General features: G+C 37.5%; 1 protein-coding gene across 1 annotated transcript in view; it reads right to left on the bottom strand.

Annotated features, from left to right (window-relative positions):
- Positions 1–27545, bottom strand: part of PDE11A (phosphodiesterase 11A) — a 409487-nt gene that overhangs the window by 230980 nt on the left and 150962 nt on the right. Inside the window, exon 5 of the mRNA XM_002749280.6 lies at positions 16572–16636. Coding sequence (XP_002749326.3) covers positions 16572–16636 — 65 coding nt within the window. The remainder of the gene's footprint in view (positions 1–16571; positions 16637–27545) is intronic.

Here is a 27545-nt window from a genome sequence, read left to right as displayed (position 1 = left end):
TCATGTCAGACAAAAGAGGTTTTGTTTTAGTTTTAGTTTTTATTTTTTGAGAAAAGGTATTAGAGATAAAGAATGATATTTGATGATGGCAAACGATCAAACCAATAAGAAAATGTAACAATTATAAATAAGCATACACTTAATAACACATCCCCAAAACATATGAAGCAAAGACTGAGAAAACTGAGGGGAGAAATAGATAATTCAACAATAATAATAGTGAAGTCTTCAAAATCCCACTTTCTATAATAGAGCAAGTAGACAGAGGATTAACAAGGAAGTAGAAGACTTGAACAACACTATAAACAAACTAGACCTAACAGACATCTATAGAGCACTCCACCTGATGGCAGAATATATATTTGCTTCAAGACCACAAGGAGCATTCTCTAGGATAGTCCATACTTTAGGTCAAAAAACAAGTCTCAGTAAGTTTAAGAGGGCTCATATGATAACAACAACAAAAAAAGTTCTCCAAACACCATGGGATAGAATTAGAAAAAAAAGTTTGGGAAATTCACAAATATTTGAAAATAAAGCAATACTTCTAATAAATCAAGAGTTAAAGGAGAAATCAAAGGGAAATTAGAAAATATTTTGAATGTAAACAAACTACAACATACCAAAACACATTGGAAGAAGAAAAGCATACTTAGAAAGAAATTTATGGCTATAAATGCCTACATTAAAAAGAAAAATAAAGTCTCAAATCAATAACCTCATCTTCCACCTTAAGATACTAGAAAAGGGAGAGCAAGTAACACCTAAAGCAAATAGAAAGAACATAATAAAGACTAGAGGGGGAATAAAAAAACTAGAAAAGAGAAAACAATAAAGAAAATCAACAAAACAAAAATTTGTTTTTTGAAAAGATAAAATTGGTAATCCTTTAGCTAGATTTGCCAAGAAAAAAAGAAAGAAGTCTCAAATCACTAAGATAAAAAATGAAAGAGAGACTTTACTACCAACTTTGCAGAAATAAGATTATAAAAGAATATCATGGATAATATGAATAATGGTATGCCAACAAATTAGGTAACAATTACAGACCATATGTTAGGTCATAAAACAAGTGTCAAAACAACTCAAAAAGAATTTTTAAATTAGCATAAACTTATAATAGAGAGTTTAAATTGATAATTAAAAATATTTCCACAAATAAAAGCTCAGGAAAAGATGGCTTCACTGGTGAAATGCACCAAATGTTTAAAGAAGACTTTTTTTTTAAAAAAAGTCAGTCCTTAACAAACTCTTAAAAATGAAAAAAGGAGAGAATTCTTCCCAGCTCATTCTATGAAGCTAGCATTGCCCTGACACTGAAACCAAATATATATCACAAGAAAACTATAGACCCTAATAATGCAAAAATCTCAAAAAATACCTAGTAAATAAAATCCAGGAATATTTAAAAAGGCATGCACACCATGAATGAATGGCATTTATCCCAATAATGTAAGTTGGATTAACATCAAAAAATCAATATATGTAATATACCATCTAAATAGAATATAAGACAAAAAGTCTGTGGTTATCTCAATAGAAAAAAAAGTATTTGACAAAATCCAACATGCTTTTGTGTCACTTAACATTCAACAAACTAGAAATAGAAGGGAACTTCCTCAAACTGATAAAAGGACACTTACAAGAAATGCACAGCTAACACCATCATGGTAAAAGACTGGATGCTTTACCTTTAACATCAGGAATCAGACAAAGATATTGGCTGTCTATTTAACAACATAGGAGGTTTTAGACATGCAATCAGGCAAGAGAAAAAAAATAAAAAGGCATTCAGAGTAGAAAGAAAGAAGTAAAATGATCTCTTTTTCCAGGTGATAAAATCTCATATACAGATAATTTTAAGGAATTCATCAAAAAACTATTAGATACAATAAATGAGTTCAACAAGGTTACAGGCTATAAGATCAATATGCAAAACTCAGCTGTATTTCTACACACAAACATTGAACAAATCAAAAATTAAGAAAGTTTCATTTACAATAGTATCAAAGAATAAAACAGGAATAAATGTAGCAAAAAAAGTATAAGTTTTTTATACTTAAAACTACAAAACATTGCTGAAAGAAATTAAAGAAGATACAAATAAAGGAAAGACAACTTATATACATGGGTTGGAATATAACTCTGTTAAGATTGCAATACTCTCAAAATTCATTGACGGATTCAATGCAATTCCCTCCGCCAACATACAAAAAAAAAACCCCTCAGGACTCACACTTCAGATTTTAAAACTTACATCAAAGATACAGTAACCAAGACAATGTGATACTGGCATGAAGATAGACATACAGATTAAAGGAGTAGAGTTGAGAATCTCATAAACCTATACGGTCAGTTGATTTTCCATAAGGGGGGCAAGACAAATAAATTGGGAAGGAATAGACTTTTCAACAAATGGGGCTGAAATACTGGATGCCCATGTACAAAAGAATGAAAGTAAACCTTCTATCTCACACTATGTACAAAAATTTAACTGAAAGTAGATCAAAGGCCTGGACACAAAAGCTAAAATCATCAAACTTTTAGAAGAATACATGGGCATAAGTATTCATGCACTTACATGAAACAATGATTTCTTTGATATAATACCAAACATACAAGTAACAAAACAAAAAATTTATAAATTGAACAAAAAACTTTTGTGCTTCAATAAACACTATCAAGAAAGTGAGAAGACAACTCAGAATGGAGACAAATATACATAAATCATAAATCTGGTAAGGGACTTATATACAAAGTATATCCCAAACTCTTACAACTCAGCAATAAAAAGACAATTAACACAACTGAAAATGATAAAGGATTTGAATAGAAGTTCCTCAAATAAGACATTCAAATGGCCAATAAGCACGTGAAAAGATGTATAATGTTGTTAGCCATCAGGAAAATGCAAAATCAAAACTACTAGGAGATGCCTCTCCAAGGAATTATAAAGTATATTTACTGAAAGAAAGAAGTAAAATTATCTCTATTTGCAGATGATGTAATATTATATGTAAAAATCTCCTAAGATTCCACCAAGAAACTGTTAGACCTAATAAATGAATTGAGTAAAATTGAAGTATACAAAAATCAGTAGCATTTTTATACACAAACAGCTACCTAACTGAAAAAGAAATCAAGCAAACAATTCCATTTACTATAGCATAAAACAATACTGAGAAATAACTTTAATCATGGAGGTGAAAGATCTGTACACTGAAAACTAGATGAAAGAAATGGAAGAAAATACAAATAAATGGAAAGATATCCTATGCTCCTGGATTGGAAAAATTAATATTGTTAAAATGTCCTTACTGCCCAAAGAATATCCAAATTCAGTATAATACCTATCAAAATTCCACTGGCATTCTTCAAAGAAATAGAAAAACCATCCTAAAATTTGTATAAAACCAAAGACCACAAATAGCCAAAACAATACTGAGAAAGAAAAACAAAATTGGAGGCATCACATTTCCTGATTTCAAATTATGTTACAAATCTATAGTAATAAAAACAGTATGGTACTGACATAAAAACTAACATATAAGCCAGTGGAACAGAATAGAGAGCACAGAAATAAATCCAAACCATGCATGGTCACTAATTTTTTACAAAAGCACCAACAAGACACAATGAGGAAATGATGGTATCTTAAATGGTTCTGGGAAAACTGAATTTCTAAGTGCCAAAGATGGAAATTGAACTATTATCTTACACCATGCACAAAAATTAACTCAAAATGAAAAAGACCTAAGTATAAGAACAAAAACTACAAAATTTCTAGAAGATAATATAGGGGGAAAACTCCTGGACAATGTCTTGGTCATGATTTTTTTGAATATCACACCAAAAGGCTCAGTCCTCAAAAGCAAAAGTAAATAAATGGGACTACATCAAACAAAAAGGCTCCTGTACACCAAAGGAAACAATCAATAAAATGAAATAGCAAACTATGAATTGAAAACAAATATTTGCTAACTATATAGCTGATAAGGGGTTAACCATCCAAAATTTATAAAGACCTCATACAACCAAAAAAAAGATAAACAAATAGCCTAATCTAAAAATGGGCAAAACATCTGAATAGACATTTCTCCAATGAAGATACTAAAATGGCAAACAGGTACATGAAAAGGTGCCCAACATTATCGACATCATTAATCATCAGGGAAATACAAAAAAAAAATCCATTATGAGATACCACCTCATACCCATTAGGGTGGCTATTATCAAAAAGTCAAAAGATGACAAGTGTTGTTGAGAGTGTGGAGAAAAGAACTTTTTACACTGTTGGTGGGAATGTAGATTGGTACAACTATTGTAGAAAATAGTATACAGTTTCCAAAGGAGTTAAAAATAGATCTACCATAAGACCCAGCAATCCCTCTTCTGGGTACATACTTACAAGAAATGAAATCACCACTTTATAAAGATATCTACTTTCTCATATTTATTGCAGCATTATTCACAATAGCCAACATATGGAAACAACTAAGTGTCCATTGATTAATGAATGGATAAAGAAATTGAATATTATCCTGTGGTATATATATATAATGGAATAGTATTCATTCCTAAAAAAGAATGAGATCTTGCCATTTGCCACAACATGGATAAGCCTGGAGGACATTATGCTAGGTGTAACAGGACAGACATAGAAAGAAAAATATTGCATAATCTCATGCATATGTGGAATCTAAAAAATTTCAAATATACAGAGAGAACAAATCAGTAGTTACAGGGGTAGTGGTTAGTGGGGAGGAAATAGGGAGATGTAGTTCTGAGGATACAGAGTAGCAGATATGAAGGATGAACAAATCTAGAGATATAATGTACATGAGGATTCTAGGTAATACAATTGTATCATATGTGAAATTCAAGCTAAATGAGTAGAATTTAGCTGCTCTTGCCACAAAAACAAAGAAATGGGCAACTGTGAGATGACGGATATGTTAATTTGCTTCACTATAGTAACATTATTTACTATCTATATATATATCCCATAACGTGTTGTATACCTTAAATATACATAATAAAAAATAACTTAAAAAAAGAATTTCACAAATAGAAAAGAGGAGAGAAAAATGATGGTCCAAATATAGAATAATTTGATGTGATTTGTGGCAGAGTTTCTAAGAAAATAAAATTACATGATAAGTGAAAAATGAAGAGATAGATTGCCCAGCAAGCATATGGGCTCATCATGTACTTCAGAAATGGCATACAGGGAGATAATCAATTATGAGATGGCCCTCTTCAAAGGATAAATTTTTTAAATCCAAAATGATCTTAAGTAACAAAAAATATGTTTTGGGGTGACTAATGGATGGGATAACCTATAATGTTATTTAATTATATGCTTATTTTGTACACTTGAGGGATGCCATAAAGAAAATAAGTTCCCTTTTGCATTTATTTCTACTTAAAAGTAATCATACAGGTCATCACTTTCCAGTGGTCATTCACTTCTTGCCACTATGTAATATTTAGGCTTAGAATTCTGAGCCTGCATAGCACCATAATTTTTAAAAGCATGATTAAAAACAAACAAACTGGCAAGGCACAGTGGCTCAGGCCTGTAATCTCAGCACTTTGGGAGGCCAGAGTGGGCAGATTACCTGAGGTTAGAAGTTCAAGACCAGCCTGGCCAACATGGTGAAACCCAGTCTCTACTAAAAATATAAAAATTAACCAGGCATGGTGGCCGGTGTCTGTAATCCCAGCTACTTGGAAAGCTGAGGAAGGAGAATCACTTGTACCTAATAGGCAAAGGTTGTGGTGAGCAGAGATTGTACCACTGCACTCCAGTCTGGGCAACAGAGCAAGACTCCATCCAACCCTGCCCCGCACCCCCAAAAGCACAAAAACCACAATGAAATGCTATGTCACATCCACTAAGGTGGCTGTAACTAAAAGAAAGACAGAAAGAAAAATAAGTGTTGATAAGCATCAAAATGGAAACCTTATTCTTTGTCATTGGGAATGTAAAATGGTATAGCCACTGTAGAAAACGGTCTGACAGTTGGTCCAAAAGTTAGACACAGAGTTACCACATAACCTAGCAATTCCACTTGTAGGCCTATACCCAAGAGTACCAAAAATATATGTGCACTCAAAAATTTGCATATGAATGTTTATAGCAGCATTATTCTTAATAGCCAAAAAAACATGATTAACTGATAAATAGAAAAAATACGAGATATACAAACAATGGAATATTATTCATCCATAAAAATGAATGAAGGAATAAAGTGCATGTACATGAATGAATATGAAAACATTTTGTTAAGTGAAAGAAACCAAGCACAAATGGTCACGTATTGTATAATTTCATTTATATAAAATGTCCAATATAGGCAAATCCATTGAGGCAGAAAGTAGATTAGCAATTGCTAGGGCCTGGGAGGAGGGAAGAGAGGGGAGTGGCTGCTAATTGGTAGAGTTTCTTTTTTGGGGTGATGAAAATGTTCTGGAAACAGACAGTGATATGGCTGCACCATCTTGTGAATATACTAAAAACCACTGAATTGAACGCCTTAAAAGGTTGATTTTGTGGTATGTGAATTACATCTCAAGAAAAAAATACTTAAAGATAAGAATAATTAGTATACTCAAGTGATACTTATTGAGTAGCCCACCAAAATGCTGTGGTCATGGAGATGCCCCATTCACATCTCTCTTTAGGAGAACCTCATCAGGAAGCATAGCTGATTGACCACCTCTGGGTCCAAGCTTCCCTTGGAGCTGTTTCCTGCCAATAACTGACTGTGGTGAGGGTAGGAACTAGGTCACTCCTGTGGATGCATGATTTCTCCAACTGGCAAATTGTGCTCAGGACTTCCCATTGGCCAGGCAGCAATTTTTTCCAAACCATACTATGACCAAAGACTCTTCATATTCACTCCTTACTTGTCTCTCTTCTTCCACGGAGCACCGTGGTCAAATTCTCTCCCCATCTACTGCTGATTCTGCTCTCTTTAGCCTTCACAGTTTTTCTCCTGAAAAACCTTTTGCTCATCTAATATTGGCATATGTTCTTTGGAGAGCAAGGAAGTGACACATGAATGTATGTCTAAGAATGACTACAGTATAAAACTTGAAGAAGGTAGCTGAAAGGCCTTGGTAGGACCAAATGTGTCTGCATGTGTTCCGGGGGATTCCAGAGATACATTGTATTCACTTGTACTGAACAGATGTATGAAAGACTTACACAAACAAACCACTCTCCAAGGTGTCTAATTTGAAGGATAATACATATTTGAGTGAAGTCGTTCTTGGAATGCTTGGGAAATACCAGTTTCATGCAATCACTGTATTTAAAATAACCAATATAGGTACTGATTGAGGCCACAAGCACTGCGTGGGCAAATCAGACAAGGCTTGTAAGTCTAAAGCAGTGTTTTTCACACTGTGGGTCACTACAAAGTATAAATCATGAAATCTATTTTGTGGGTCATGACAGCAGATGTTTTAGTTTGGTTTTTGTTTTTTTTTTAAAAGAATAGATCAGAATATAGATGCATAGTAAAGGTAAGTATAGTTTCAAAAAATATTTGTCTTAGATATATACATGTATACTTGTGTGTATATTTATATACACTACCTAGGTTTGGACAGTTTTGTCATGGATTGCATCAGAAAAGGTCTGAAAGTCATGATCTAAGAGATACACAAGAAAGTTGGCACAGCCAGAATTTACATAAAGACATTTAGTAACATTCTTCAAAGTAGAAACAGAATTTCTGATTCCCAAAAGATTCATCAGGGTTGCATGCTTTTGAGTGATAATGTCCAAGTGGGGTGAGTCACATAAAACTTTCTGGTGCATGGAGACGTTCCTCCAGGCCCAGAATCATATTCATAATCTGATTAGGTACTGGACTTCACCTCATGTAAGCCAGGTACATCTCAGAGTTATAAAATGTGCAACGTGGGCTGGGCACGGTGACTCACACCTGTAATCCCAGCACTTTGGGAGGCCGAGGCAGACAAATCACAAGGTCAAGATATCAAGATCATCCTGGCCAACATGGTGAAGCCCTGTCTCTACTAAAAATGCAAAAATTACCTGGGCATGGTGGCACGCACCTGTAGTCCCAGGTACTTGGGAGGCTGAGGTAGGAGAATTGCTTGAACCCCAGAGGCAAAGGTTGCAGTGAGCCAAGACTGCACCACTGTACTCCAGCCTGATGACAGAGGGAGACTCTGTCTCAAAAAAAAAAAAAAAAATTGCAATATGATTGCAGAGTACAATCACAGCACACTCAGTAGTAAACAAAGTCCTCACTCATCATACTTCTTCTCTATAGGCTAATATAGTCTATTCCAAGTTAATTCCTGAATATATCATTGCTGCTGGACAAAGACAAGCAATGGTAACCCAGACATCCCTGGGAGTCTTGCTAACAGACCTTTGGACTAACTACAGAGCTCATCCTGTGGTTTGTCTCACTAGAGCTACGTCTCGTGGAAGTCAATTCCCTTTTAAAAAATGATAGAATTTAGGTTATGGTGGCCAGAAATCTAAAGGAAGAGTTGCAGAGAAGTCAAGAATGGCTGCAAACCATTTGCTAGAAGGAGTAATCTGTTTTGCAAAACTAGATTCCACACAAATGTGTAAGGAAAATAAAAAAGGCCAGGTGCGGTGGCTCAAGCCTGTAATCCCAGCACTTTGGGAGGCCGAGGCGGGTGGATCACGAGGTCAAGAGATCGAGACCATCCTGGTCAATATGGTGAAACCCCATCTCTACTAATAATACAAAAAATTAGCTGGGCATGGTGGCGCGTGCCTGTAATCCCAGCTACTCAGGAGGCTGAGGCAGGAGAATTGCCTGAACCCAGGAGGTGGAGGTTGCAGTGAGCCGAGATCGTGCCATTGTACTCCAGCCTGGGTAACAAAAGTGAAACTCCGTCTCAAAAAAAGAAAAGAAATATCAATAAAGCATTGAAACAGAAGTTTCACTTTTCTAACCTAAAAAATGCAATGCAGAAAACTAATGTTGAGAAAAGTCACAGGACTGTCTAATCTTAAAATTTAAAGAAACTATAAACCCTCTAGGTGCTTCTCAAAGTTGAGGTGTATGAACTCTTGGGGGGATATATAGATGAGCTAAGGTGTGGAAAAGCCACAGGAAAAACAAAGTGGTTCTAGGGTCATATTATGTCATTGAATCTATGATAGTATCAATTGTAAGATGCACTGTTGTTGTCAAATCACTAAAAGAAAAAAATGCGATGAGGCAATGTATTATTACTTAGAATATTTTAATCTTATTTTAAAAAATATTTCAGATTAGATATAAATTCTATCATATACCATTCTTGAAGGAAAATGTAAAACTATACAAGTTGATTATACACTAAGGAAAATAAAGAATGTCACTCTTCTGAATCACTTCTCAACTCAGAGTCATCAGTGTTCACAGATCTTATCCTCTAAGCCATCAGGATATTAATGATGTAGCATATATCTTTAAAAGTACTCTGCTATCATCTCCAGAAATTTCTTTCTGCTGACACTCTCCTGTAAGTTTTGATGTCATTATTTATTGAACTTAGTATATGTCACTGGAGGGTTTTTAGATAAAACCAAACTCATATTCCTTCCTCAAGTGGTCTTTCCTTGGTTTGTTAGCTGGAATTTTAAGGGTTGCTAATGTCCAGTCTTGCCACTAGAAATTCTTTAACTGTGTAGATACATGTTTAAAAAATGCATCAACAGGTAACACAACTTGGAAGGTTAAGTAAGACTCCTGGCCATCTTTCCACATGGCTGTATACCACTCATTCATCAGCTCACCTGTCATTCATCTCTATGTGTGTATGTGCACACATGCACGAGTGCACACACAAGATAACAGCACTGAGTTCAGTCCCATTTTCATAAGAGAACAGGTTCAAACTCATACACCAAAAGTGCATTCATTTCCCATTTCTGCATAACAAATTACTATAAATATAGCAGCTTAAAACAACACCTATTTATTATCTCAGAGGGCTGGAAGTCACAAATTCATCATGACATGGCTGGATTTGCTGCTCAGGATCTCTCAAGACCAAAATTAAGGAACTGACAGACCTGCATTCCTTTCTGGAGGCTCTGGGGAAGAATGGAGCTCATGCAGGTTGTTGGCAAAATTCAGCTCCTTGCAGTTGTAGGACTGAGGCCCAGATTTCCTTGATGTTTGGCCCTGTCTATATTTAAACCAGCAACATGTGTTGAATCCTGCTCATGCATATCTCTGACTTTTCCCTTCTGTTGTGCCTCTTCAATTTTCTTTTGTGCTCTCAATTAGGAGAAGGCTCTGTTTTAAGAGTTCATGTGATTACATTAGACTCAAGTAGATAATACAGAATAATCTCCTTATTTTAACATCAATTGATTAGTAATTTTAATGATCTCTGTAATCTCTTTGGCTTATAATGTAACATGAATATATGACAAGTGGTGAGCACCTCAGGGGGCAACATTCTGCGTCCCACACTTAGTTTGATATTGTTGTTGGAAATGAAATATGGTGACAAGTTTTGACCATCTGACATCATGCATGACATCACACTGAAATGCTGTACACTGTGTCATCTATGTTCTCAGTGTTAATTGTTTTAGTACTCTTGGAATTGGCCGGCATGTCAAAGGACACTAAGGTTTTCTCAGCATTTCCTATTTGACTAAATTCCTAGTTTTTCCTAAATTGAATTGCATGTCACTGGACATTAAGCAGTTTCCAGTCAGTTGAAAATTTTTGACAAATTGATGTTCCACACCTTAGTAACAGTCCTGCATCACCTAAGAGTTTAATTATATCAGCCTTTTCTTGTTTTGAAATTTCTTTCCTTTATTGTGAGAGCTTTGGTAACGTACTCTGCCTTCAGTTGCATAACCTGGCATTTGTTAAGTGACACTTGTAGATGTATTTCAGTAACAAAACATAGCTCCACCTCATCATGGGAGTTTCTTCCTTCATTGTTGCTTTGAAAGAACATACAGAAATGGGACCCATTTTCCAAAAATAAATATTTTCATCACTAATATCAAATTTACACTCCACTTCCTATTTCCGTATTTTTCTGCAAAAACAGTAACTTTTTATTTAAATGCTAGACCATACTGTAATCTCATTGGAGATATATTAACCAGCATTTAAGTCCAATCTGTGTAGTACCAACAAAGTACAATACACAACTGAAGTGACAACCCAAACAGCTCTGACCAAATTTGCACATGCACAGGAAACAACTATGTCACTAATGGCCACTAAGACATCACTGGTAGTAAGATACCATCCTGACTTTCAACATGTCAGTATAAGAAAAAAGTGCTTTCAAATCACTGAGCAACTACCATGTGCCAGGCATTGTGCTCTTTCAGCAATTCTACCAAAATTTCCTGGTTATCTGCTTGCAAATAAGAAATGTAATGGCTGAGGGGATTAGTGCCAGGGCCAGGCTAACTGGGTTTCAGATATTGCCCCTGTAACTTACTGTGTTACCTTGGACATATTTTTTTAACTCTTATCTGTAATATAGGAAAAAGTGAGATAATTCATGTACAGTACTTAGCACATAGTAAAACTCAGAAATAGTGTCCTGTTGTTTCTGTTGATATGAACCAACCTTAAGAGCTGGCTCCTTTTCTTCCCATATGCTCATGAAGCAAATACCTGTATTCCCAGTTAGTGAAAAGGTATTCACTCTGGAAATAGAATCTCTTTTAGTTAAAACTCCTTATTGTTCTAAAATGTACCAGATTATTTCGTCATTCCTTGAGTGTACTGGTTCTCTAAAGGACAGGAATCATCAATACTCATTGCCAGGGAACTTGGAGAAAGTACTGTGTCCTCATAAAAGGTTTAACACTCAGGCTACTCAAGCACTGTGTCCCGCATTTTTTCTCTGGTGCATTCCTCTCCCTATGTGCACTTGATCTCTGTGGGTTAACATCTAACAAAAGCTTTAGGAATTAAAAGGCATGTAAAAAAAATGGGGTACGCTCAGGGCTGTTGAGGGGCCAGGCAACAGACTATGACATCTGGAAGAGAAAGTGAGCCTTCTTCCCATTTCTGCACAAATCATCTCGCCTTCCCCAGATTCGTGAAGGTCCACCAGCTGGGGAGCTGTGGCACAGCACTGATGAGGAGTGCAGTATGCCCATGGGAATTCTAGAGTGGGCAAGGAAGCCCACATCATAGGACACTGCTCTGTCATGGCAAGAGGGAGAGAATATATGGGTGACAACTTGGAAGAAATGACGAGTCAGCAATAAATTCGTTAAAAAAATCTTAGGCAGGGCATGGTGGCTCATGTCAGCACTTTTGGGAGGCCAAAGCAGGAGGATTCTTTAAGCCCAGGAATTTGAGACCAGCAACACAGTGAGATCCCTGTCTCTACAAAATAATTTAAATATTATCTGGGCATGGTGGCTCACACCTGTAATCCCAGCACTTTGGGAGGTCGAGGTGGGTAGATCACCTGAGGTCAAGAGTTTGAGACCACTGTGACCAACATGGAGATACACCGTCTCGACTAAAAATACAAAAATTAGTTGGGCATGGTGGTGCATGCCTGTAATCCCAGCTACGCGGGAGGCTGAGGCAGGAGAACGACTTCAACCTGTGAGGAGGAGGTTGCCTTGAGTCAAGATCACGCCATTGCACTCCAGCCTGGGCAACAAGAGCAAAACTCTGTCTCAAAAAAAAAAAAAAAAAAATTAGCCAGGTGTGGTGGCATGTACTTGTAGTCCTAGGTAATTGGGAGGTTGAGATGGGCGGATCACTTAAGTCCATGAGTTCAAGGTTTGCAGTGAAATATGATTGCACTACTGCACTCTTGCCTGGGAAACACAGTGAGATCCTATCTCTAAAAAGGAAATCTTAGAAACTCCAGTGATACCTCAACGATGGCTTTTACAGGGGACTAGGGGTCTTATGCTATACTATATAGGACAAATGCCTAAGTAGCCAAATATATAAATTATAACTATTAATGTGACTCTCTTTATTTAAAGCCATAGTCTGGAGGCTTGGTGAAATCTGGTTATGTTTGTATTATATTCTTAACCCACTCCCACCACTGTTCATTGGCCTTGAGATCCTTGAGGACAGAGACCACTAATTTAAAAAAACTGTCAGCCCTATCACCTAGCATAGAGTAGGTACTCAACAGTCATACTGTTGAAGGAAGGAATCACTGTCTCCAAGGAACAAATTTAGAACAAACAGATAGAAGTTATGGGAATATAATTCAACATAAAATGCCTTTCTAGCTGCTAGAACCTCTTATAAATGCAAGAAGTCTATCATGACATAGTGAGAATCCTGTCACTAGGGGTGTTACCAATGATGTCCTAGAAGAGATGCACCTCATGGAGGGGGATGGATCAAGTCATTCCCAGCTCTTGAACTGGTTGGTACTCATTGCATGGAGACCACCAGGAGACTAGCAATGACAAAGCTGCAAAAGACACTAAGCAGAAGTGATGAGTCAGCAAAAACTGTTTTTTATTTAAAAAAAGGCTTCAAGGACTATCTATAAAAATCAGCAAGCTTCAAACCAGATTTCATCAGCATTAAAATAGTACCCTGAAACATTGTTACAAGGAGCCATAGAAACTGTCTTCTAAAAACTACACTATTATAACTCTGACTGATGTTCAGAGGACTGAAGTATCTAATAGAATAGACATCATCTATAACTAAAATGTTAAATGATGAAAGGTTAAAGGAAAGATCAGGCTGTGAGATCAGGCTGTGATTTGTAGACTCATAGCCCATTTCAATGTCCTTTCCATGACACTGGTGAAGTAAATTCTGGAGTCACTGGTCTTGGTTCCTTTAACTTCCAATAAATGACTGAAGGAACCCACATCTTCTATAAAAGGAAAATTACTGGACAATGATGGAAAGGTCTTCTGAGATAAATGATCATTCTACATTAATTTAAAAGCCATAAATAGAATGATGAATAAGACTACCTCATAATGTCAAAGTTCAAAGGCACTTTTCAAATGTCTCTTTAAAGAAAACCTGACCTTTCCTACTTTCTTTTATTAGCAGAAAGTTTGCCAAGGGCAGTCTAGGTCTTGGGTCATTTCATTTTGACATGGAAGTTCTCTCAACATTAATAATAATAATAATAAACACAAGTATTTAAGTCTGAAGTGACCATGAGAACATGTTCAGCAGCATAAAAAATAACAATATTGAAGCATTAGGACTTCAAAGATTGTGTTTTAGTAACTCAATAAAGCTTTCCTTTCTCATATATGAGAGACAACTTATATGAGGTCATGAATAGCTTAAGAAATTGGCATGAATAGATATTTTTCTACTGTATTTCATGTTGTTTCACAACATTCTATTCAGGAAAATTGCTGAATATACCACTAGTAACATTTTAATGCTTAAATATCTGTGTTACATATAGATTAGCTGGTATTAGATATGAATGTGAACATAAATTTGAGCAAACAAGAGGGAGGAAGAGAAACAAAGGGTCAAAAGATATAGATGTGAACATAAAATTCATTTTTATGAATATAAAACCTCTTACCAAAGACCTCTTTTTGCCATTTCAATTTCCATTTTAAGGTATTATTACAGACAGTAAAATTCACCCTTTTTTGCATAGATTTCTGTAAGTATTGACAAATATAGTTGCATAATCACCACTGCAAACAAGATACAGAATGGTTCCATCACATCCCTCTACCCGTTTGAAGTCAACCCCTCTCTCCATCTCCTGCCCCTGGAAACTACTGATTTGCTTTCTTTTCCGATAATTTTGACGTCTTAAGAATGCCCTGTAAATGGAGTTATATAGTACATAGCAAAGGCCCCTTTTAAACTTCATGCACTTGATAAAAAGTAATTTACCTTTTATTTTTATTTACTTGTTCCTATTTTTTAATTTAAAGGTAATGATAGATATAAAAATCAAATTGCTCTTCACTACGACATCTTGAAATAGGTACTACCCAGAGGGCTTTTAGATCATATAGACCTTTAGAACTTCACTTCGGAAGTACTGAATCTGAATCTCTCAGCTTGCGTCCTGAGAATTTAGTTTCTACTAACCTTTCTAAGCCTGATTCTGATTGACCCATTAGATTTGGGAAGCATTAACCCAACAGGTATTCACCAGATGAGATCAACTACCAGATTTTAAATGATGTGTAGCTATGGAATCAAAATTCAGAGGTCGGGAGAGTCTTATCTAGGTGTTCTTGTCCTTGGTGGCTACTACTTAGTGGCTGTGGGGCCTCGAACAAGTTACTTAAACTTGACAAACCTTTGTTTTCTCCTTTGTCACATAGGGGGAACACCTATCTTGAAAGATTGTTTTGGGGATTAAATGCTTATAAATCATTTAGCATACTACATGGAACACTTGGCATTAAGAAAAATCGAACTTGCATATATTTTAGTACCAATGTCATCATCATTGTGATCATCATCATACCGCTCTGAGTGCTTTACAATTCTTTCTCCATGTCTGCATTTTGGTTAATTTCACTATTTACTAACACTTCCTCTGGAGGTAACCAAAGGGAATTTTTGTAGCAACATGGCTCTTATTCAAGGCAGCAAAAAGCTAAGAGAAATTCACTGATTGCTTGCAATCTTCACTTCTACCCCATTATATCCTCAAAGACACCGATGAGAACAAAAAGTAAATTACTGGAAACCTTCAGTCTTTTTTCCAAAAGGATGTTATTGGCCAAATATGGGCAAACAAAAGGGAGGAAGAGAAACAAAGGGCCAAAATAAAGCAGAAATTTAGGCTATCCATACACCTAAAAATTTTCCTTTATTTATTAGAAGGTTTAGTCAAATATGTGATGTGAAGAGAAATGGAAACTGTTGGCTTAAAGAAAACAGGTTTGCTCCAGTACTATTCCATATTAATTTACCTAAATGACTTGGATTTGAAGTTCAGGAGTCAGCAGAATATCTTAAGATTTATTTCAAAACATTACAGGTGGCTGGGTACAGTGGCTCACACCTGCAATGCCAGCATTTTTGGAGGCCAAGACAGGCAGATCACTTGAGGTCAGGAGTTCAAGACCAGCCTGGCCAACAAGGTGAAACCCTGTCTCTACCAAAAATACAAAAATTACCCAGGTATGGTAGCACACCCCAGTAATTCCAGTTATTCAGGAGGCTGAGGCAGGAGAATCACTTGAACCCAGGAGGCAGAGGCTGCAGTGAGCCGAGATCGCACCACTGCACTCCAGCCTGGGCAACAGAGCGAGACTCCATCTTAAAAACAAAACAAACAAACGAACGAAATTTACAAGGCTCAGGGAAAAGAAGACTATAAGCTCAAGGCGATATTTTAATCTTATTACAAGTACTAAAATTTGGCCCTAAAAACTGACTGCAAGCTAAATATATATGCATCTGTTTTTAAGCTATAGTTTTAATTTAAGCCCTGAAATACAGAAGAGTGATATTTGGTTGTACTTGCTAACATAAAGAACTACTACTATCTTCTAAGAATTATGCAATGCTGCTAACACCAAGGACCAAAGAACATCAAAAGACAAACACGAACCCCAGAAGGCCTACCTGTTCTCAGCATCAGCGCTGCACTTCGGGGACATCAATTCAAAGGACTTGGTAAATTTCACCACCTGTCACATAGAAAGATAATACATCCAGGTCAATTAAAGCTTTGTTGCAGTTTAAAATAATGTAATAAACATTTTCATCTTTATAATGAGTATAATAATTGGAGATTAAAGAGAGATTTTAAGTGGAGAACTTCCAAGGGAAAGTAGAGGAGTATCCATCCTACTTTTTGTATCTTATTTCTTACAAAGCAAACACTGTCCAAGTTTTAAGACATTTCACTAAACATGGACATATTTTTACAATTAGGTGTACAATGAGCTATGGAGGTCAGGTAAAGGAAAATCTCCTTTGAATACTTAAATAAAAACCCAATCAACATCAATAGAGACCCACGTAAGCACAGAACACCCCTCAAAGAAGATGCCCTTTGTCAACCCCAGGGTCCAGGAGTTAGCTCATCATTAAGCTTGGCTCATCCTTGTTCTCAGGTGAACTTTGTGGTGCCACCACCTAAAAGGTAAAGAAGAGGAAGCCAACTTCTTCAATAATCACTCTTGTGTGGACGCTTCATCTCTCACCTCTCCAGTGAAACTAGCATATCAGTGCAAGAGCTGACTAAGACTTATGTTGAGAGGGGATTTATGGGAACAGAAAATGTCAATGTAGTTTTTCTTGTTACTAGCTAATATTGAGTTTATGTTGTACACTAGGTCCTACAGCAGAAGCTTCTTTAATTATTTCTTTATTATAACTCTGTAAAGTAGAGGTTTTTATACTCAGTCTATAGATGAGGAAACTAACCACTAATTTTTAAAGAAATTCAGTTTCACACAATTAAATAAGGCAATGGGCATGAACGGAATTCTCACTGATGCTAGAGTGCTAGCTCTTTCAACAACACTACAAATGTTGAGTGAGAAAGGCACTATTTCTGGCCCCTGTAGGGGTGGAGGAAAACCTTTCCTTCTACCCTCTGAAGGTCTGCTGAAATAAACTGACAATAGACAGATTAACAGGAGAAAAAGCATACATATTTACTAATGTGCAGAAGCACAGAAGCCATATAAAATGAGACTCAAGGAAGAGCCAGATGGCTGCAGCTTAAAATTGCACCCTCTTTATAGGGGAGATGGATGGGGGATGTAGGCAATTTTGAAGGGTAGAAAAAATTTTCAGAGGAATTAGATGAGTCCAAAAAACTATGACCAGGGACAAAGTTTCTCTAGCTCTGGAGGAGGTGGCAGGAGGTAAAGGGTAGAATTTCACTGTGAACAAAAGTTATCTTCTTCGGCAGGGGGAGATGGGAGAATGTTCTCGTTCTGTCACACAGGCTGAAGTGTAGTGGCCTGATCTTGACCTCCACCTCCTAGGTTCAAGTAATTCTCCCAGTAGCTGTGATTACAGGGGCACACCACTACACCCAGCTAAGTTTTGTATTTCTAGTAGAGATGGGGTTTCACCATGTTGGCCAGGCTGGTCTTGAACTCCTGGCCTCAGGTGATCCACCTGCCTTGGCCTCCCAAAGTGCTGGGATTACAGGTGTGAGCCACTGCATCTGGCCAAAGTTTATCTTATTATGCAGATAAAGTCTCCCAGATAATCTCTCAGAGTGTCCTCAGAAGAACAGATGAAAAGTCTGTCTGGGCATGGGGACATTCCTCATATCCTTCCTGTGATATGAGATAACATTCTCTAGTTGATGAAATTTCAGGGAGGGGATGGAAGAGAGTTCTATCTTGTATTTGTGAGAAGGAACAAGAAAAGGTTACAAAGTTCGTGGTTCTGAGGGGACTCAAGTCTAAAGCCTTTTAAATTCCTTTAGATCAATGTGCTCAGTATCCAAAGGCACCATGCTTTGAAGTATCTTTGACAAGATATGCCACATGATAGAAAAACAAGTCCCCTATAGTGAAAGGAGTCCATCTGAATGTCAGAATGCTTCCAAGGTTGACATTCAGATTTGCCTTAGCCATATGCAGTCATGCTTCAAAGGCCTTTCAAATTAACCACTTATAAGGAATTGATGGGCACCTGAGAAAATGATTTGGAAACTAGGAATAGATTAAATATTAAAACAGCTTTATCAGTGAGGTAATGAACTCCAGCCAGGCAAATGCGACACAGAGAAAAAATAGAAAAGAGAAAAAAGGCTCATCACAAAGAAAATTGTGCGTGACTAGGTGAATGTAGGGCAATGACAATAGCTCTACTACAAGGAAACATCGTTGACAACCATAGAACACATTTCATTCCATACTGTAATATGAATTAGCCTCTACAGAATCACTCATGTGGCAAATTTTATTTTCCAAAGATGGTCAGAACAATATCTCCTATTCCATATTCTTCTCTTCAATGTGACCCTGCCACCTTCCTACCAAGTGGTAGGATCTATGTCTCCTCTCCTTAAATCCAGTGGGCTTCTGAAAGCTTCAACCAACAGAGCATATGGAAGAGTTGCTACATGCCTTCTAGGGTTGTTGTAAGAGTCAACACAGCTTCTGCCTTGTCTGATGAAATATGTGTGCCTGGAACCCTTGGTCACCATGTAAGAAGTGCAACTACCCTGAGGTCACTATGCTGAAAGGGAGCCAAACCACATAGAGAGGTCATTTTCCTGCAATGACGGATTTTGCACTCATTAGAATCAATCCTTTATGTATGTATCAATGCTTACAACATCCCAGAAGGCAGATATCATCCTCATTTTACTGACAGCAAATTAAGGCTTAGGGGATTAAGTGGTTTGCTGGAAGCCGTGCAAGCAGCAAATTGCAGAACTGGGATTTGAACCATGTTGTTCTGATTCCACAGCTCCAGTGATCCCACTTCTCACTGCTTTAATAAGCAAGAGCAAGTGTTACTGCAACAGCAAATTATTTGGGCATGACACCATTTTAAAGAAGAAAAATCTAAAGTTCAGGGTCAGAAAACAATTCTTCATCAGCTGATGTGATTCCTTTTACCAGACCAAGACAATTATAAAACCTGTAATGCTTTTTCTTTTACCTTGGCTGTTAGGAAACTCTGATCAAAGCTTTTGCTTCAAATCCTTATCTTTAGGCAGCATAATTTGTTTTTGTATTTGTTGGTTTGGTTTGGTTTTGCTTACAAAATCTGCTATTTTTCCTGTTTTTATTTGAAAATTTGCCATTCATTCTGTTATATGTCTAGCATATAGCAGGCATTCAAAAATATTAGTTCATTAGGAATTTTTGTATTTTTGCTGGGAAGTGTTTTAAGTCCTTTTGGTAGTGAGTCTCTTAGAAGCATGAAGATAAGATGAAGTACATACATACTTGAAAAATGTATAAATGTGTATAAAAATACTTTTATACATGAAATAACATAAATCTGCTCCATAAAACTAATTACAGTTGAACAAAGCTATTAGGTTATGGGCCATTACATTGTGTAGAAGTGCATGATGTAATGGCATGGGAAGGGAATTTGGAATGGTGGGAAAGAGAAATAAAATATGTAAAAGCCTACAACTGATCCAAGCAATATAAGAATAAAAGAGAAGCAGGCTTGAGTCTTATCAAAAGAGTGACAGAATATAAACTGAGGAGTGAAACTGTGAGCAAAAGCCCCCTGCCAACTCAAAGCCAGGTAAGATCAAGGAAGTGTTGAGACATCAGCCTTGGTTTTACGTGCATGTAAAATTAGTCTGCATCCAGCCCATTGGACTTTTAATGGACCTCAGGTCCATTCTAGAGTGGGTCTCGGGCTGTCACATAAATCCAAGTCTGAACCATATATTCAGGAACCCAGGGCTGCTGATTAAATCTTACAGATTCTCTGACTTGGAGGCAACTTGAGGTTAGATTCACGGCCAAACTGACCCTGAGTCACCAGATTATTCGGCAAGGCAACATACTCGTGGGGATTAGTCCATGATGAGGGCTGCAAGATGAACAGTTGAGAAGTAACATAATTCTGGAGAGGTAAATTCATCTACAAGCCCCTCAGTCCTCAAAAGCAGGAGTGGGTATAGGATAGCCCATGGGCCAAACCTGGTCCACCACCTGTTTTTATTCATAAAGTTTCATTGTAACAAAGTCATACTCATTAATTTAAGTATTGTCTGTGGCTGCTTTCTATAACAGTAGAGCTAATAGATGCAATTGAGATCATGTGGGCCACAAAGCCTAAAACGTTTAGTAGCCAGACATTTATTTTTAAAAGTTTGCCAACTTCTCTGGTGTAGAGCCATTACTAGAACAGATCAGTTATTTTCACTAAATTGTTAATGGGTAATGGTAGGTTAATATATTAATATTCCCATGTAATACAGCTCTATTCAGAAAGAGGATTTCTGAAGTCACAATCTTTTAATTTGAAACAATACTGCAATGATAGAAATTTTAGGCACCAGGGTAAGTGGTAAGATACACACTTGAGGATATGTCCCCAGTTGCAGGGGACAGTTCTACTCCAATTAAGCCTGTTGTCCAGGCTGTCACATAAATCCAAGTTTCATGCTCACAAGTGTCTTTGAACAGCAAATTATAGGCATGCAGGCCATTGGCTGCTCCTCAAAGCATCAGACAACTTATATTTTTAAAAAGAATTGAAAATAAATGCATTCAAACAGAAAATTGTTTATAAACAGATAAATGGGTTAAAAAATAAACAGCAAAAACAGCTTAAATATTCGGATATAATTTAATGGGATATATAGAGTGACACTGCAGAAATTATGACCAATATCAAATGGGTAAAAGCATAAATAAATAGAATAGACTTTATGCTTTATTCCTGACTTGGACCATTTCTGTAATTCTTAGTTTCATTAATTTTAAAACTTTACTATCTAAACCCAACTCTGATTTTACTGTACATTTACTAAATGAACAGGGATTAAATAAATTAATACACACACCCTAAGTAAAAAAGAGAATCTTATAAGGGAAATACCAGAAGTAGATTATAGGTCAATGTACTGAACAACTGGTTTCAAGCTCCCTTTGCTGCTTATCAGCCCTGATTATTGTGCCCTGGGGAAGGCAGTGTACATGCCAAGTGAAGTAAACAAAATATCTCCCTGCTTGTTCTTTGGAAAAGCTCCATGGAAAGAGGTCTTTTTGATTTGGATTTTTATCAAGTCCTAGTTGGTCTGGCTTCTCTCTGTTCTTTTAATTTAAAAACAAGTTAAAAAAGTTAAAACTATGCTGAAATAGATATTCCTGGCACCAAAATAAAAATCATCTACTAAGTAATCATGATTTTTACTTTTAAATTTTCTGAATCTCTATTTTTCCATAAAAGGACTACTCAAAATGGCAAAAGAATGAATTAAATTGGACAGGTGTGGTGGCTCACACCTGTAATGCCAGCACTTTGGAAAGTCTCGGTGGCCAGATCACATGAGGTCAGGAATTCAAGACCAGCCTGGCCAACATGGTGAAACCCCATGTTTACTAAAAATACAAAAATTAGCCAGGAATGGTGGCATGCACCTGTAATCCCAGCTACTCAGGAGGCTGAGGCAGAATTGTTTGAACACGAGAGGTGGAGGCCAGAGTGAACTGAGATGGCACCACCGCACTCCAGCCTAAGTGACAGAGCAAGACTCTGTCTCAAAGAAAAAAAAAAAGAAAAAGAATGAATTAAATAATCATATCTTAGTATGCTTCTTAATAAATTTCTCACGTATGCCAATTTACTTTAATCATTTATTCATGCAGTCAGCATTTATCAAATACTTAGTGCACCAGGCATTCTTATAGGTTCTGGAAACATCAAAGGGCACAAATCATGTCCTATCCTTGAGACACTCACAACACAGTACAGAGGAGGAACAGTTCACAAATGTTTCACCACAATGTATGTCCAAAATGCTGCAAGTGCACGGAGGAAGGTGTTAAGTAATTCTTTACGTGAACTGTCTGATGAGCAGGAATGCTCTAGGCTGACAAGTAGGGGAAGTTTTCCAGGCTGAGGGAATAAATCAGTTTGTTCTGGGAGAAAACAGAGAACTCTCAAAAGAGTTTAACTGAACATAATTCAACCAAGGGGCAAGCTACAGAGGTGTGAGTAGGGTGAAAAGAAACCAATAAGGAATAGTGAGGCACCCAGGGACTGGCAACTTTGGAAAGCAGTTAACACTCCTAGGTATGAGGTTACAAAAGGGAGGGAGGGAAGAAGGGAAGGGTGATTTTGGTATCCTGGAGGTGATTTTGATATCCATATGAAGAGAGGCCATGGATGGATGTAGGCAACTTTAGAACTGGTAGAGAAGGAACAAGGGCTCCTCTGGCCCTTAAATCTTCTGCTCATACCCTCTGTTTGTCAAACCCAACTGGCAGCCAGAGGACAAGAGAGCCCAAGTGGTGTGGTAAGTAAAGATCAGCCCTCAAGAGCACTGAGCTAAAGACAGAAAAACCAATTACATATAGTTGGGGAGTTACAAAGAATAGCCAGTAGAGTCGACAATGTTGAACTTTATTTACCTGAGCTCTGTGCTCTCCCAAAATAGTAATGATAAAGAATCTCCATAGCACTGTTTCAGAATTGGCTGTCCTCAACAGACCACCCTGCCCTAGCACATTTCAAAGTGAGACGTTTCTCCATCCTTCCTCATGACTCCTGTAAGGCTCATGAATGATGTAGGTAACTCCCTTGTCTATATGCTTCTGTGAAACTCCAAGTACCTTTCCTTTCCTTAGAGATGTTCCTTATTAATGAGCATTCTCCCTATTGCAATAGCCAGATGAAATGATCTTCATTGTCTGATGTATTTTGTCTTTCAATGGACTATTTGCAGAAAGATATATAGGCTAACATATGCACCAGCTGACAATGGGGAGGTGGGGTAGAGGTGAAAAAAGGGATAGAGCAAGGCAGAGGACAGAGAGGAGAATTGCAAGTTAAGTTGGAAGCAGAAGTGATGGATCTTACATGTTGGGCAGTGTGAGCTTTATTGTACAAGAAATAGACAGTTACCAATTTTTTTAATCACAGGTGAGGCCAGTGAATATTTAAAAAGAAATAGCATCCTGATACCAAAACCCGGCAGAGACCCAACAAGAAAAGAAAACTTCAGGCCAATATCCATGATGAACATAGATGCAAAAATCTTCAATAAAATATTGGCAAGCCGAATGCAACAGCAAATCAAAAAACTTATTCACCATGATCAAGTAGGATTCATCCCGGGGATGCAAGGCTGGTTCGACATACGCAAGTCTATAAACGTAATTCACCACATAAACAGAACCAAAAACAAAAACCACATGATTATCTCAATTGATGCAGAGAAGGCATTTGACAAAATTCAACAGCCCTTTATGCTAAAAACCCTCAATAAACTCGGTATCGATGGAACGTATCTCAAAGTAATAAAAGCTATTTATGACAAACCAACAGCCAACATTATACTGAATGGGCAAAAACTGGAAGCATTCCCTTTGAAATCTGGCACTAGACAAGGATGCCCTCTTTCACCACTCCTATTCAATATAGTTCTGGAAGTTCTAGCCAGAGCAATCAGGCAAGAAAAAGAAATAAAGGGTATTCAAATAGGAAAGGTGGAAGCCAAATTGTCTCTATTTGCAGACGACATGATAGTATACCTAGAAGACCCATCACCTCAGCCCAAAAACTCCTGAAACTGATAAGCAACTTCAAGAAGTCTCAGGATATAAAATCAATGTGCAAAAATCACAAGCATTCGTCTACACCAATAACAGACTTAAAGAAAGCCAAATCAAGAACGAACTGCCATTCACAATTGCTACAAAAAGAATAAAATACCTTGGAATACAACTCAGAAGGAACATAAGGGACCTCTTCAAGGAGAACTACAAACCACTGCTCAACGAAATCAGAGAGGACACAAACAGATGGAGAAACATTCCATGTTCATGGTTAGGAAGAATTAATATCGTGAAAATGGCTATACTGCCCAAAGTAATTTACAGAATCAATGCTATCCCCATCAAGCTACCATTGACTTTCTTCACAGAACTGGAAAAAGCCACCATGAACTTCATATGGAACCAAAAGAGAGCCCGCATAGCCAAGTCAATTCTAAGCAAAAAGAACACAGCGGGGGGCATCACACTACCGGATTTCAAACTATACTACAAGGCTACAGTAATGAAAACAGCATGGTACTGGTACCAAAACAGAGATATAGACCAATGGAACAAAACAGAGGCACCGGAGGCAACACAACATATCTACAACTATACAATCTTTGATAAACCTGACAAAAACAAGCAATGGGGCAAGGATTCCCTGTTCAACAAATGGTGTTGGGAAAACTGGCTAGCCATGTGCAGAAAGCAGAAACTGGACCCCTTCCTGACACCTTACACTAAAATTAACTCCAGATGGATTAAAGACTTAAACACAAGACCTGGCACCATAAAAACCCTAGAAGGAAATCTAGGCAAAACTATCCAGGACATAGGAATAGGCAAGGACTTCATGAACAAAACACCAAAAGCATTGGCAACAAAAGCCAAAATAGACAAATAGGACCTAATGAAACTCCACAGCTTCTGCACGGCAAAAGAAACAGTCACTAGAGTGGATCGGCAAGCAACAGAATGGGAAAAAATTTTCGCAGTCTACCCATCTGACAAAGGGCTGATATCGAGAATTTACAAAGAACTCAAATGGATTTACAGGAAAAAAACAAACAAGCCCATTCAAAAGTGGGCAAAAGATATGAACAGATACTTTACAAAAGAAGACATATATGAGGCCAACAATCATATGGAAAAATGCTCATCGTCACTGGTCATCAGAGAGATGTAAATCAAAACCACATTGAGATACCATCTCACGCCAGTTAGAATGGCGATCATTAAAACATCTGGAGACAACAGATGCTGGAGAGGATGTGGAGAAAAAGGAACACTTTTACACTGTTGGTGGGAGTGTAAATTAGTTCAACCATTGTGGAAGACAGTGTGACGATTCCTCAAGGCCTTAGAAATAGAAATTCCATTTGACCCAACAATCCCATTACTGGGTATATATCCAAAAGACTATAAATCGTTCTACTATAAGGACACATGTACACGAATGTTCATTGCAGCACTGTTTACAATAGCAAAGACCTGGAATCAACCCAAATGCCCATTGATAATAGACTGGATTGGAAAAATGTGGCACATATACACCATGGAATATTATGCAGCAATCAGAAATGATGAGTTTGTGTCGTTTGTAGGGACATGGATGAATCTGGAGAACATCATCCTCAGCAAACTGACACAAGAACAGAAAATGAAACACCGCATATTCTCACTCATAGGTGGGTGATGAAAAATGAGAACACATGGACACAGAAAGGGGAGTACTAAACACTGGGGTCTATTAGGGGGAAAAGGGGAGGGCCAGTGGGAGGGGGAGGTGGGGAGGGATAGCCTGGGGAGAAATGCCAAATGTGGGAGAAGGGGAGAAGAAAAGCAAAGCACACTGCCATGTGTGTACCTATGCAACTGTCTTACATGCTCTGCTCATGTACCCCAAAACCTATAATCCAATAAAAAATTAAAAAAAAAAATTTTTTTGCAGTTTACCCATCTGACAAAGGACTGATATCCAGAATTTACAAAGAACTCAAACGGATTTACAGGAAAAAAACAAACAAGCCCATTCAAAAGTGGGCAAAGGATATGAACAGATACTTTACAAAAGAAGACATATATGAGGCCAACAATCATATGAAAAAATGCTCATCGTCACTGGTCATCAGAGAGATGCAAATCAAAACCACATTGAGATACCATCTCACGCCAGTTAGAATGGCGATCATTAAAAAATCTGGAGACAACAGATGCTGGAGAGGATGTGGAGAAAAAGGAACACTTTTACACTGTTGGTGGGAGTGTAAATTAGTTCAACCATTGTGGAAGACAGTGTGGCGATTCCTCAAGGCCTTAGAAATAGAAATACCATTTGACCCAGCAATCCCATTACTGGGTATATATCCAAAAGACTATAAATCGTTCTACTATAAGGACACATGTACACGAATGTTCATTGCAGCACTGTTTACAATAGCAAAGACCTGGAATCAACCCAAATGCCCATTGATAATAGACTGGATTGGAAAAATGTGGCACATATACACCATGGAATATTATGCAGCAATCAGAAATGATGAGTTTGTGTCGTTTGTAGGGACATGGATGAATCTGGAGAACGTCATCCTCAGCAAACTGACACAAGAACAGAAAATGAAACACCGCATATTCTCACTCATAGGTGGGTGATGAAAAATGAGAACACATGGACACAGAAAGGGGAGTACTAAACACTGGGGTCTATTGGGGGGAAAAGGGGAGGGCCAGTGGGAGGGGGAGGTGGGGAGGGATAGCCTGGGGAGAAATGCCAAATGTGGGTGAAGGGGAGAAGAAAAGAAAAGCACACTGCCATGTGTGTTCCTACGCAACTGTCTTACATGCTCTGCTCATGTACCCCAAAACCTAAAATGCAATAAAAAATTAAAAAAAAAAAAAAAGAAATAGCAATTGATTGAAAAGAGTACCTTGTTTGCCAGCAAGAAATGAGTCAGGAGAAAAATGTCCTAGTGAGAAATCAGTAAAGAAAGTGAAGAAGTTGGTAGAAAGGGTGAGAAGGAAGGGTTAGAAATGGTATTTCCAGGTGGAAGCAACAGATCATAGATACAAGTGAATGTAGACAGTGAGAATGACTTAGAAACTACTCTATGGGTTTTTTGTTTGTTTGTTTGTTTTTGTTTTTGAGATGAAGTCTCACTCTGTTGCCCAGGCTAGAATGCAGTGTGGCCTGATCTCAGCTCACTGCAACCTCTGCCTCCCGGGTTCAAGTGATTCTCCTGCTTCAGCCTCCTGAGCAGCTGGGACTACAGGCATCCATTACCACACCTGGCTAATTTTTGTATTTTTTTTTTAGTAGAGACAAAGTTTCACCATATTGGCCAGGCTGGTCTTGAACTTCTGACCTTGTGATCTGCCTGCCTCGGCC

The sequence above is a fragment of the Callithrix jacchus genome, chromosome 6 (genome assembly GCF_049354715.1).
Source record: "Callithrix jacchus isolate 240 chromosome 6, calJac240_pri, whole genome shotgun sequence".
In the NCBI taxonomy this organism is placed as follows: domain Eukaryota; kingdom Metazoa; phylum Chordata; class Mammalia; order Primates; family Cebidae; genus Callithrix; species Callithrix jacchus.
Note: the sequence above shows the minus strand (reverse complement) of the source record. Positions and strands in the feature narration are given on the sequence as shown.